This window comes from Equus asinus, chromosome 1 (assembly GCF_041296235.1).
Source record: "Equus asinus isolate D_3611 breed Donkey chromosome 1, EquAss-T2T_v2, whole genome shotgun sequence".
Lineage (NCBI taxonomy): Eukaryota > Metazoa > Chordata > Mammalia > Perissodactyla > Equidae > Equus > Equus asinus.
In genome coordinates, this window is record NC_091790.1 from 160,675,221 (window position 1) to 160,688,873 (window position 13,653).

The 13,653-nt window shown below is 51.1% G+C and overlaps 1 protein-coding gene across 10 annotated transcripts in view; it reads right to left on the bottom strand.

Moving 5' to 3' along the window:
- Positions 1–13,653, bottom strand: part of NOD1 (nucleotide binding oligomerization domain containing 1) — a 50,541-nt gene that overhangs the window by 16,143 nt on the left and 20,745 nt on the right. For all 10 annotated transcript variants that reach the window (XM_070511391.1, XM_014841056.3, XM_070511379.1 and 7 more), the window contains 5 exons: positions 11,857–11,955; positions 9,838–10,158; positions 8,575–8,749; positions 4,472–6,296; positions 1,142–1,225 (listed from right to left, as the gene is read on the bottom strand). In XM_070511391.1, the coding sequence (XP_070367492.1) occupies positions 1,142–1,225; positions 4,472–6,296; positions 8,575–8,749; positions 9,838–10,038 (2,285 nt within the window). In that variant the 5' untranslated portion in view covers positions 10,039–10,158; positions 11,857–11,955. The remainder of the gene's footprint in view (positions 1–1,141; positions 1,226–4,471; positions 6,297–8,574; positions 8,750–9,837; positions 10,159–11,856; positions 11,956–13,653) is intronic.

Below are 13,653 nucleotides of genomic sequence, written 5' to 3' on the forward strand. Positions count from 1 at the left end.
ACGTACGTGGACCAGGGTTTGGGGCTCCGGGGTCTCACAGGCTGGGTTCAAAGCCAGCTCCACCACTTTCCCAGTGTTATGACCTGGGACAAGTTACCTAACCTCTCTGTGCCTCAGTTTCTCCATCTGTGTTGGGGTAAGAATTATAGCCCCCACACAGGGTTGCTGTGAGGATTAGATGAGGTCATCCCCGGCCCCTGCACACAATGCTTGATAAACGGCAGGTGTGGGGGATCTGGGGATTAAAGGTTACAGTCAGCATCTGGAGGGAGGAGTGTCTCTCTGAGAACTGGAAGCTCCTCAGTGTCCACCCTCTAATCATATTACCACTCGATACCAATTCAACAAGGAGGCAGGAAGAAGTTGAGTGGCAACCAGACAGAGGCTGCGAGCATCCCACGGTCCCGCAGCGTTCCCGAGCTGAAGGGCAGCCTGGGGTCACGTGCTTCGGGGTCCTCATTTCACAGCTGTGGGAACTGAGGCCCAAAGAAGCTGACCAACTGGCTCCAGCTTCCTGAGTCAAGAGTGGCCATGGGACCGGCTAGACTGGCCCTCAATCCCTTATCACAAACCCCCAAATCCCAAAGGTTCTCAAAACCCAAACTTTCTCATAACTGTTTTAGCAACTGAGGGGCAGCTGTTCATGATGTTTATCCCACTTGCTTTGAATACTTTTTTTACTGCAGAAACAGTAAAGTGTTTGAAAATAGGGTATTGCTCTAGACCCCACGGGTCATGTCACTACAATGTAGCATGCACACTGAGTTCTGATCCGAGTCTTGCCCCGAGGGTTCTGGATGAGGGAGCATGGGCCCACAGTAGTGAAGTCCAACACATAAATGGTATTCTAACACTGCCTCCTCCAATCACCACTTGTAAAACTACTTGCCTACACCAGATCCCAGGATCCCAGGATCCCAGTGAGGAGGCTGAGGCGCAGCCACATTTGCTGACTTGCTCAAAGAGGGGGCCGCTGGCAGAGCCAAGAGCAGAACCCAGGATTCCTGGCTCCCAGTCCAGTGCTCTTCCTGGTGCCCCTGGCCATCGGTCTCAGTCACCCAGTGGCCCACAGGAAGGGCAGTTTCCTGCTGCTCTGTGTTACTACCATGTAGCTGGCCCGGCGTTCTTGAGAAACACGTACCCTAAAAATGTCACGATTTTGTATTTGGTCAGCTCTTCATGGAGCACCTTTACTCCACTGTCGGTGATCTGGTTTACGCTGAGTCTGAAACAAAACAACCGAGAGACACAAATCAGAACAGCTGCTCACTAGGAAGGAGCATGAACTCCACAAGGAGCCAGAAGCCTATGAATCCCAGACTTTTCCCACCTATAAATGCCCCCTGAGAGAACGGCCGCAGCAGTCCGCCCAATAGCCCCGAGAGCCTGGTCGCCGTGGGGCCGACGGACCCAGCCAGAACCAGCCCGCAGGCGAGGCAGCAGCACAGCCCTGACTCAACACAAGGGCTTCCAGGGCCACAGGAAGGACCATGACACAGTCACCTCTGACACAGTCACCTCTGACACAGTCACCTCTGACATACTGCATTTGCGGATGGCCTCCACGTCAGCCAGACGTCTCTGCGGTTCCCACTGCACAGCGGGGGCCATGGGATGTGGAAATGTGTGGAGCTGTTTTTGGTGGTCACGAGGCTGCATGGGACAGTGCAAATGGCAATGGAGAAATGACCAGTCGTGACCGGAAGGGGCAGATCCCACTACTCCCTCCCACTCCACTTTAATGCAGATGCTGCCCAGCAGGCCAGGCTTGGGGGGTGGGGGTGGAGTGCTCCAGACGATGCATGACGGATGTCTCCTGGACAAGGGCCAGCCGCATGCTGGAATTGCTTTGCGAGATCCCTGTACTAGCGGGATATTTTGACACGGCTAAAATGTGAAATAATTGTTTACTACTAAGTAACCTCTGTAACAAACTACCCTGACCGTCTCAATCCTCCAGCCCGTCATTTAGGTGAGGCTGAAGGATAGCATAAGGCTCAGGGATGGGTGGGAGTGAGGGATGTGGCGAGGGTAAGGGTTGGGTGAGGAAATAGACCAGGGGTCAGCAAACTTCTTCTGTAAAGGGCAAGTATTTTAGGCTCTGTGGGCCGTATGGTCTCTACTGCAACTACTGAACTCTGTAGTACGAAGCAGCCCATATGTAAACATGGATGAGGCTGTGTTCCAATTAAACTTTACTTACAAACATAAGCCATGGGCCAAATTGGGCCCACATGCTGATCCCTGTAATAAGTAAAAGGCTCAACAGGTAAAAAGCTTGATTTTTAGGACAAATCAAAATAATCAAGTCAGACACTCAGGACCCCTGCCCCCATGGCACCTACCTTGGTGCTAGGGCAGTGTGTACATACACTGCATGGCCAGCCAAGGATGGCAGGCGCTACTACTCACTCCCAATATCCATGCTTTTTAGAAACAGAATCGCTCATTTTTTAACCGGGCACATGTCATTAAGTTCTGCCCAATGAAATCTAAGCAGAAGTCTTATTAGCAATAGCTGAGAAGTCTTCTTAAACGAATGAGGTGTGTCCTTCTTTGCCCTTCCTTCTTCCTGGTGGGTAAAACGTAAACTGAATGGCTGGAGCTTGAGCAGCCATCATGGGATAAGAGGCGGAAGTCAGGTAGTGAGGACAGCAGGGCAGCCAGGTAGAAGAGAGCTGGGCTCTGATGGGCCTGGAGGCACCACAACAGCCCTGAAGTACCTTCCTCTAGGCTTTTGCACGAAAAACAAATAAACTTGTAACTTACCTAAGCCACCAATATTTTCAGTTTGCTCTAACTCTCCGCTGAAACTAATCCTAACTGATGCCCTCAGGGAGCTCAAAAATGCTTCTCTGGGGTTGCCCATTTCCTCCTGCTTTCTCCTTTGCTGGTGTGGAGGAAAACTTCCCCTGGGGACAGCTGCTTGGGGCAGGACCACCACAGTGGTGCCCTCCATCCTATAAGTTGAGCACAGGGAGTCACTCAGTGTGAGACTGCCTGAGGCTGCGAATGAAAATGAAGAGATGCTGACTGAGAGCACAGAGAACTGACTCCAGGCTTTCTAATTCCCAGGCCAGGGCAGCCTTGGGCTCCCTAAATTCCACTGTCCCCGCATAATTTACACCCTGGCATCAGTATAAGAGGCACCTGGAATCAGTTCCAAACCCCTTCTGCTCTTCAGAAATGCACGACCCAAGCAATGGAGGACTGAAGCCCCCTAGAGATTTACAAGGTGAATTTTATACAGGAAATGCTAACAGAAGAAAGCAGACTGGCCTCTCTTTGCTCTAAACCATCAAACAGGAAACTAAGAGTCAGCGTTCTTTGCTGAGATGGCTGGCAGCTCAGGGCTGCTGGCTTTGATCATGGAAACCAACCACTGCCAACGAAGGGGTTCAGAACAGGCCTCCCCAAGATATGCCACTTTGGCATGCGAAATATTTTGAGCTAAAGGCAAGTGAGACCCTGCAGGCTGAAGAGAAACTTTTACCTCTCCCTTAAAGAGTTTAAATTTGGGGCCTTACCTATAATGAGTTATTACCAGAAATAAATTTTTATGACTTATCTGTATGGCGGGGCAGACTTCTAATGACTGAACCTCTGCTCTCCTTACCATCCTGCGACTCACCTTCCTCCCCTCTGAAGCCTCAGGCCCCTATTCCGTCCCTTAGCTCAAGATGGCATAAATACCTCCTTTTACCTTTTCGTCTCTGAACCTCTCATGTATGTGGGGTCTCTGACTCTCTCGTGTATGTGGAATTCTTGTACATATGAACTTAAATTTGATTTTCTCCTGTTAATCTGTCTCAAGTTGATTTAATTCTTAGACCAGACAGAAGAACCTAAAAGGGGAGAGTAAAATTTCTTCCTCCCCCACACCGATTAGCACAAAGTCTGCTTTTCTGCAATCATTAAAGCTTCCATGTGCCAGAAACTTTTCATGGCCTATCTCTAAGCCTCCCGTGAATCTCGAAAGGTGGGTTCTTTTTGATTCTGGCTCCAGCATGGCCCAGCTGTGTGACCTTGAGCAACTTATTAACTTCTCTGTGCCTCCTCTTCCTCCTTTGCCAAAATGGAGATAGAACAGTACCTGTCTTACAGGGCTGGTAAGGGGATTAAATCAGGTAATATTGATAATGCACTTCACTCATTCTCAATAAATGCTGGTTATTACTACTGAAACTGCTAGCATATAAGCATCTCCTTTTTCCAGATGTGGACACTGAGGCTGAGAGGTTAAGAAACTCATTCAAGGACACCCAGCTACAGCTGGTCCAGGTCTGCCTGACTCTGAAGCTTTGCTCCTTGCCCTCTGCCACCCTGAGGGAGAAGCGCCTGATGTTCCAAGACCAGTGGTTACGAGTCCTAGGTAATCCAGGAGATCCCGCACCACGATGCTCACCCTGGGGTCCCCCGAGCCTGGCCCTCCCCGGCCCCACTGGCTGCTCCCTGAGCCTGGGGGCCTCACCTGATGATGGTGAGGTGGCTGAAGCAGGGCTGCAGCTCCCGAACGCCGTAGTCGTTGAGATTGTTGTTGTCCAGGTCGAGGGCCAGCCGCTTGCGGAGGTGGTGCAGGACGAAGGAGAGGGCACTGCAGTCGGCCGGGCAGGCGTTGCAGTAGGTCAGCTTGAGGTAGTTGGCACAGATGCCGCGGGCCGCCAGCTGCCCTACCTTCTCGCTCTGTGTCTCATAGATGCAGCGCAGCATCCAGATGAAGGTGGGCATGGCCTGCACCTGGGTGAAGCCCTCCGTCTGGGTGCGGGGCAGGTTCTTCAGGTAGGACCGCAGGCTGGCAAACAGGTGTCCCCACAGGGCCTTGCGCTTTCTCCGCAGGGCGGCGCCTGGCACCAGGTGCCGCAGGAGTTTCTGTTTGGTTTTGGACAGCAGCCCGCACAGGAAGAGGTTGGTGAAGTGAAAGTGATCCTTGTTCTTGAAGGGGTCTTCCCCCGCCAAGCCACTGCCCCCCAGGCACTGGAAAGGGAGGAAGGGCGGGTAGCAGGACGCTGCTGCTGCCTCCCCAGGAGGCGCCCACTCCTGGAAGAACCGGAGCAGCCCCCGGGTGCCCACCTTGTCATCCACCACGAGGAAGAAAGCGGTAAAGAAGGCCTGGAGGGTGAGATGGAAAAACTCATAGGACGGCTGGTCCCCTCCGAGGCCCAGCTCTGGCACGGCCCGCAGGAAGCCCAGCTGCAGGTCTCCCTCCTGCATTTCAGAAGCCTGCAACTCCTCCTGGCCGAAGACAAAGAGGTTCTTCTCCATGCCCCGGTGCGCCACCTGCCCCAGCGAGTGCAGGGTGTCCCGGCCGGCGCGGAAGGCCTCCGACTGGCTCCGCGTGTTCCGCTGCACCAGGCTGGTGGGCTGCGTCCTGTTCAGGTGGACCTCAGTGACCAGCAGGAAGATGTCGGTCAGTGTCACCGTGCAATCAGGCAGCTGCAGGGAGCCATCAAAGGTACTGTGGAAGTGCTGGAAACACCGGAAGATGATCCAGCAAAAGAGGGGCACAGCGCACAGGCTGCAGAGGTTGGGGTTGGCTTCCAACTGGTCCAGCAGGCGGTCCTGCACAGCTCGGTTGGGGAACATCCTCCTGGCGTAGGCCCGCAGGTGGCTGGGGGAGAAGCCCAGTAGAAGCACCTTCTTGCGCAGGAGCTGGCGCGGGATCTCGATGCCCGTGCGCGCCGTGAGCAGCTTGCTGGCCCCCTTGAGCAGCTTCCCGCTGAGCAAGTTGGCCAACAGGACCAGAGGGTGGGTGGGCTCCCAGGGGGAGGACGTGTCAGGCACGCTGCTCAGGTCAAAGTCCGAGTGGAGCTCGTCCAGGCCGTCGAAGGTGAAGAGGGCCGTGTGGGGAAAGCGCAGCAGGAAGGCAAACACCTCCTCGGGGCCCTGCTCCGGGTAGCAGTAATGCTTGAAGAGCAGGTCTTGCAGACACAGCGCGTCGCTCTCCCTGAAGCAACTGAACATGCGGCAGCGGAAGTGGAAGAAGAACTTGAACCCCGCGTCCAGCTGGCCGGTGGCCCAGAGGCCCTGCAGCCGCTGCAGCAGCATGGACTTGCCCACGCCGGCGTCGCCAAAGACAAAGATGGTCTCGCCCTGCTCATTGAGGATGCCTGTGGTGTGGTCCAGGAGGCAGGCCAGGCTGCCCAGCCGGCCCAGGCTCTCATTGCGGAAGCCAACCAGCTCCATGATGGTGTCTGTGTACATCTCCTCCAGCAGCAGCTCCTCCTTCTGGGCATAGCACAGGATGAACCTGGAGTCAAGGCCCAGTTGGTGTCGAAGCTTCTGGGTGTACCTGCTCACTGGAGGGAGAGTGGGGGCCGGGCACAGGGGGCCAGGTGAGAGGTGGAGAGAGAGGCATCAAACAGGGAGGTCTCAGGAGGAGAAACAAGCACACAGACAAATGCACCCACAACCCGGACTCTGAGGCCAAGTGCGATGACTCCTCAAATGCAAAGAGCCAGCGCTCCAGTATCTGCTGGTCCTCGGGCCTCACCCCGCTGTCCCACCAGCCAGGGGGCGACAGACTTCCGCTGAGATGAGTGTCTGAGACAGGCTCCCTTTCTCCTCTGTACAAGTTGTCACCGAGCTCCAGCTACAAACTGCAGCCCCCTCAAACTTGAGGGCCAGGCCACATGGCCTTGTTGCCCCACCCCAACACCAGGGTCCCGTCTGAATAACTTGAGCCAGTCTCCACGGAACCACGTATCCCTAAGGAGGAAGCGGCCCTAACCTTTCTTTTGCTTGTTACACTGTTCTGAAAACAGCAGGTGGGCTCTTGGCGATAAGAGACAACATTCGACGTTAATCTGGATTACAAAAAGCAACACCTCATCTAAAACATTACAGCTGACCAAACTAAGATGAAAACCAGCCTTCTTATACTGTGCAGGGCACACCAGCCCTGTTTGCAAGTTTTGAGGCCTGGGGACCACTGATGCAGAGCACGTGGCCCAGGATGAGCCCGAGCCTGCCCACAGGGGCATAACCACACCAGCCTGCTTACATGGGGGCCATGTTCTCAGCACGCCTGAGCTACAAAAGGGGCTTACACTGGCAGGGAGGTGGTCCTTCCCCAGACGAAAGGGGGTTCCATGCATTCCTTCAAAATCAGTTTTGGATTTTAATTATAATTCAAGTAACAAAAATTAGACAGACACACACATTTCCAGATTCATCTATAACCCTTTCCCATCAACTTAGTCCAGTTTGGTTGTCTGCTTAAAATTTGGAAAGTGAATTATATTTTTTACAGTTTTATTAAGGCACAATTTACATACCATAAAATCCACCTGTTTTAAAATAGGTATTGTGTACTAGTCAATGATTTTTAGTAAATTTACAAGTTACCCAACATCACTACAATCTAGTTCTAGAACATCTCCATGATAAGCCCATTTGCAGCCAGTCCCCGCCTCCATCGCCGGCCCTACAAAACTCCTGATCTGCTTTCTGTCTATAAATTTGCCTTTTCCGGACATTTCATGTAAATAGAATCACACAATATGTAGCATTTCACATCTGGCTTCTTGCACAGTGAATTATACTTTAAAAGCTATTACAGCAGCTGGCTAAAGGAACCAGTGGAGATGTCTTTTGTAAGAACTATTCATCACAGGAATATTTTCCTTTTTTCATGGGGGAATGGGAAGCAGCAGTGGGAACAAGAAGTTAGCGAAGGCCGGCGGGTATCTGCCGGGGCCACAGGAGCGAGAGCTTGGCCCTGACGCTGCCTGCTGGCCCGGTCTCCCCTAAACACACGCCTGACTAACTGGGACACTGTCCTTTGTTTCTGTCTTCAAGGTCAAAATAGATTCTTTAAAAATCAGAGTTTGTGACCTTGGGGCTGGTATGTTGCCTACAAAGCGGAAAGAGCTCCAAGCTGGCCCCCAGCCAGATCGTGGCCCTGTAGATGTGCGCTCAGAGCATCCTCAACGGTGCTCTCCTTACCACCACTTGCAATTATACACTTGTATGATTATTTACTGTCGGGCTCCTGCATTAGCCTCTGAGCTCCCTGAGGGCACGAATCACGTCTGGGTCCCCACTGCACCCCTGGCATCCAGCACAGTGCCTTGGCACATAGCAGGTATATCATAAATACCTTTTGAACTAATCAACCAACTCAGGGGGCGCCCTGGTGCTCTGGAAATAAGGACTGGCATCCAGGGGTGACAGAAGAATACTTTGCCTAGAAGCAAATTTGGAAAGATTTTAAAAAGGAAAAAAAATGCAACCTGGAATTTGTGCAACCATTAAAATGTCCACATATGTCAGAACAGGAAGTAAGCAAGACATCAGAACCTAAACCATCGCCACACTTCCATGGGCCCCTACAGACATCATACCAGGTACGTGCAGTCAGTTCATTCACAGGCCCCTGGGCTGCACTTGGGGGACAGGGACCAGCTCTCCTTTTGCAAAAGGAACACAGCACCTGGGCCTGCTGCCTGAGGCGGAAGGCAGGGCCGGCCACGGTGGACCACATGTTTATATGCTGCTGGGCCCGCACGCTACAGCATTTCCACACCCCAGGGCCTTGCTTTCTTGGTGACTGCAGGCCCCCAGGGTTGACTGTACCTGGGTCAGTGTTGACAACAGTTTTGCTCTGAATGAGCGGGGAAGGGGAGAAGCCGATCTCCGACAGCCAGGGCCTGAGGTCCACGTAAGCGTCCGCGAGCTGCTGCAGCACATACAGGAAGAACTCGGACACCTCCTCGCCCTTGCTCTGTACCAGGTCCAGGATTTTGCGGACCTGGTGGCGACACAAAGCACAAGGGTGTGAGGCGGCACTAGGGGTGTCCTCCCACCAGACAGGCCCACACGCAGGGCTCCGAGCTCTTCCTACAGCCTCGGGCTTGACTGTGCGTGCAGCGGGCATGAGATGCCACACGTTGAAGGCCTAGAAGCTGTGAACTGGACTGCCTCAGCAAGAAATAAAACCACGTGGCTCTAAGACACCAAGAGGCTTCCATGAGCCTCAAGATGAAAAGGTCGGACTCACAACCAGAGCTGTGCCCACCCCTGGAATTCTCCGGGTCTCCTTTTCCCTCTGAACCTAACGGATTGCTCTCCAGGAATGAGTGCTGAGCGCCGAGGCACAAGGATGTGGGCGTGGGGCCACACAGAGAGGGGTTAACAGACCCCCATGTAAGTTAACCCTTAGAAAAGGCTTTTTGTGTTACTAAAAAGGTAGGAAAAAAAATCACATGAGTCTGCTACTGTGCCTCCCCCAGAAACCCTCCTGGTCTCCTCTGAGCCTGGCAGGATCGCGTTACAAACAACGTCTGCCGCTCCTCTCATCGCGAAGGAGTTTTTAGTCTCGCCAGTTCTATTTTTCAGGAGATGACACAATGCTAAGATGAAACCAAGAGCTGCTAAGACCTCCCACAGTGGAGTGTGGAAAGCCTTTATTTGGACCCAGCTGGGGACGCAGTCACTCCCGAACAAGAGGCAGGGCCCTTCTCAGAGTCTGACCCAGCAGGGAGCAGCTCTGGCGTTTTAAAGGCACTGAACGAACATCACTGCTAGGGTTTCATGCTCATCTTCTTTTCCTTCTTACTCATTTAAGGTGAACTGAAAAACGAGCTGTTTAGGAACCAATACACACAGCAAGGAGAGCTGAGAGCTAAGAGGAGTCTGCTCTCGACACAATCACAGAAGTAAAATACATAATTGTGGAATAAGCCAATAACTCAAGTGTTACATTCTATAAATTATCCCAATGGGAAATTCTGCCCAGGGGACTAAACTCCCACAGCTCTGCATGCAGGTCAAATCGGAGAAGCCCCTTCTGGCTACCAAGGCTCGCAGGCGGCCAGTGCCGACCCCCAGCCCCGGCACCTTGTCGGGCAGCGTGGGGCAGGCCCCCACGATCTCCGCGTCCTCAGCCGAGAAGTAGTCGCTCTTCAGCAAGTTGTCCACCAGACACTGAGTGTTCCGGATGTGAGTGACCAGAAGTTCCCGGTTGGTTTTCAACAATTTAATGTAGGAGTGAGACTCTGACGGGATAATTCCCATCTCACGGTGGCCCTGCTTTTCCATGGTTAAAGGAGCAAGCGGCGACTTTTCCCAAATTCATCTTTGGCTGCATGAGTCTTCCTGGCAGAAGGGGAGTCAGGGTCCAGGGCCGGCCTCCCGGGCCCCTGCCTCCCAGGGCAGCCCCTGAAGAGAGAAATGAAATCAATACAATAAGACCCATGGAAATATCCCTCCTTTCCCTTTGGTCCTAGGATTTCTCTACTTAGAGCAAGAAGGAATCATACTTAAGACATGGATCTGAGATATGGTCAAGACAAAAATCATAATTTAATTGCTTCTGCTTGTGGGTTACATTGCTAGGGTAGGCAACCAGAGGTAGGCAACCCTTTTGTTTAGCAAAACTTCTTAATTATTATTATTTTTTTTCCTAAGGAAGATTAGCCCTGAGCTAACATCTGTGCCCATCTTCCTCCGCTTATAGGTGGGTCAGTCACTGCTACAGCATGGCTGACGGGTGGTGTAGGTCCACGCCTGGGATCCGAACCTATGAACCTGGGCCACCAAAGCTGAGTGTGCTGAACTTAACTCCTATGCCATGGGGCCACCCCTATTATTAGTAGTATATTTTTTAAAAAGTGTGCCTCAGTCCTAGACTGGGATAGAGATGGAGAGGTATGTTATTTTCCATAATTAGGTTAATTGGGATTGGAGGTTTCCACATACCCTAAGAGGGGAGAGGGCCAGAACTGGGAGCAGAGGAACTGGGGGAGGTGGTGGGCAAGATGATCTGAGGACAAAATGGCCTGAGGAGAGAGATGGTCAGTGTGAAGTCTCCTGTGGTAGCCAGAGCCCAGGAACCTGGGAACAGTGACATCTCAGTCATCATTGTCCGTCCTGGACCCCTTGCTCCAGCACTCCCTATACCTTCGCCAAAGTCTGCTATACACAAGCACCCTGGGCAACGAAGGAGGAGCAACGGCCATGTGTGGAGTGAAGCAGCACAGAGGGAGGGCAAGAGCAAGAGGGAGAGGTGACACGGACCTCCACGCGGTAGGTGACTGGGAGAGGCCACCTTCCTGGAAATCCTTGAAAACCTCGTGCACGTGCTGAACTTCCTATCTGGGTGGGAAGAGAGGCCCAAGCTATTTCATGTGAGGATTAAACAATAACTTCAGTTCATCTGAGTTACCCCCAAATGGCACCGATTGCTTTCTTACAGCATAAGATCCTTCAGCCACTTCTCCAGTCATTCTTGTGTGTATAAAATGGATCATAATTCTGGAACTAGAACAGCCTTGATCTGGCCCCTCAGTTCTTCATGTAGGTGGGAAAACCCACACATTCCAGAAAGATCATTTTGAAATATTTTTGTTGAGCTCAAAAAAAATTCATAGATCTGTAAACCCCGTCAGCATCATTAATGTATGCTTCAGAAGCCCACATCTGTTAGCATTCAAGTGCAGTGGTTCTCAAATTTTTTTCCACCAGGTCACACGTGAGTCTCCTGCTCTTTGACAGGCTTCCATTTCTTCTTCCTTTACCTATCAAATTGCTAAACACTGCGAGCCTTATGGAGATTCTCAGCGGGACCCCACACCATAACTTTGCTTTATAACCTGAGTGACTGGGCAAGAGACAGTACAATTGACCATTCTAAGCAACAGAAAGGCAAGAGATCCTTACCAAACAGAATTTAAAGGGAAGAAAATGGTTGGTTAGTTACTATTCCACTAAAAGTATGCTAATCTATTGGATGCTAATTCAGCCTTTTCCATTGTGGTCCATTCTACGACCCACTTCAGGATCCACAGCTCGATAAAATTGGTTTCCTCAAGGATTAGCAGATGGTAATAGTAAATTTAAATTAGTGATTAATAATACCTTTTTTTAAGTTTCTGGCATCGTTTTTAGAAGTAAGTCAGAATATTTTAAAACAACATTCTCTCCTTAAATCTTCAATTTCCAATTTCCTTCCGGGTTCTGCAAAATCAAGAAAAGAAAGGTTTCTTAGAAAACTCTCTTGTAGTGAATGGTGAACAACTGAATGAAACTGGCAAGAGGATAGTTTTTAAATCCACAACTCTAGAATCTCCGAGTAGTCTCTGTACCTTCTTCCTTTAGGACCATGTTTTCCAAACCTCAGTCATTCGGGCAAAATAGTCACTCCTTTTTTTTCTTTTCGGCCATAATTGAGTCCCACCTGTACTTTAATTGCTTAACTTTTTTGCTTTAAATGGACTATTTTAAAACTAATAGATTAATTTTAAGGAAATTTTACATCACCACTGTAAATGAAAACTATCACTTTCAATAAATAGAAAATAACAAAAAAATTAATTTGATGCAAATAAAACCATGCTATGGCATTCCAGCTCAACAGTGCTGCCTGGAAAGGGCCTGAGGCCTGTTTTCTCTTAGAAACACCTGAGAGGTGTTAAAGAGAGAAGAGCACAAAACTGAGACGTTCTTTTCGAGATAATCCTAAATCTGAGAGAACTGGGAAGGGAACTGCTCCCCACTTCAGGGTGCAGTTTTTCAAGCCATGGCTCCGTTCTTAGAGAGCCTGGGATGGTTTCCCCTTCCTCCCTCCTCTCCTAATCCTCATCCGCCTGCAATGAGCTTCTCGTTTTACTCTCGCCTCCTGTCTCTTCCAAGCCTGTGATTCCCACAAAACCAGTGACTTCTCATCCCAGCCTTTCTCCGTAATAACCCCTACAGACATCTCCACCTCTTGCCATCACAGGCAGAAACTTAAGGAAAGTCTCCTGACTTAGGGCAACCTAAGCAAAGCATAGAATTACAAGTCAGCCAGCTGGCAAGGACGCTGTTGTTTTATAATTTCCAAAGCCCTGGTTTGAGATTTAATCAGATTTGCAGTTAGTGCAATTCAGCAGGAGTTTAACAAGATGTGGATGGCAGAAAAGGAAACATAGCTGAACGTGCCCTGATAAACAGAATCCGGGGGTGGACCAAATCTATGTCATGGGACACCAGAGAGAAATTCAGCTCATGGTCATCCTGTTACAAGAAGCACCAAAGACAGCCAGGGATCTCCTCGCTCTGAGCAGGATCCTTTATTTTCCTCACCCGCTAAAGGGTGGGTCCAGCTGGTGAAGAGGGTCTGATCTGCACTTCCAGGCAAACAGAAGACCAAGGTGGGGCCAGGGTCAGGTATGGGGAGCTGGGCCTGCCCTAACGGGTGGGCTCTCCCGGGGTAGTGGTGCAGAGCAGTGAGGACTGAAGTTGGAGATCCTGGTGAGGAAGCTCCAGGAAACAGCCAAAGAAAACATTAAGCCAAGGGAGGCCGCCAGAAAACAAGGTGCACGGCAGAAGAAAAGATGGAAAACCAAGCGGAGAGACGAAGCAGAAAATATCAGGGAAAGGCTTGTCGACGCCTAAACCATCTTGAGACAAAGGCAGGTGGGGGTAGAGCCTATTGGCGAGGAGGGAGGGAGCCCTTGGGAGTGAGGGGTTCAAGGGCACCCCCCACCCACTCCTCTTCTTCCCTGCTTTCTGATCTGCTGTCAGAAAGGTTTGGTTCCCAGGTAAGAGAATCCTACAGTCAATCCACTCTTTGGCTCCTTATGGAAATCTGTGCCCAGGTCCCACCTTGCAATTTGATCTTCTGAACTAAATATAAAGTCTGCAGAGCCTCAAAGAGAAGATTCAGAGAAGCTT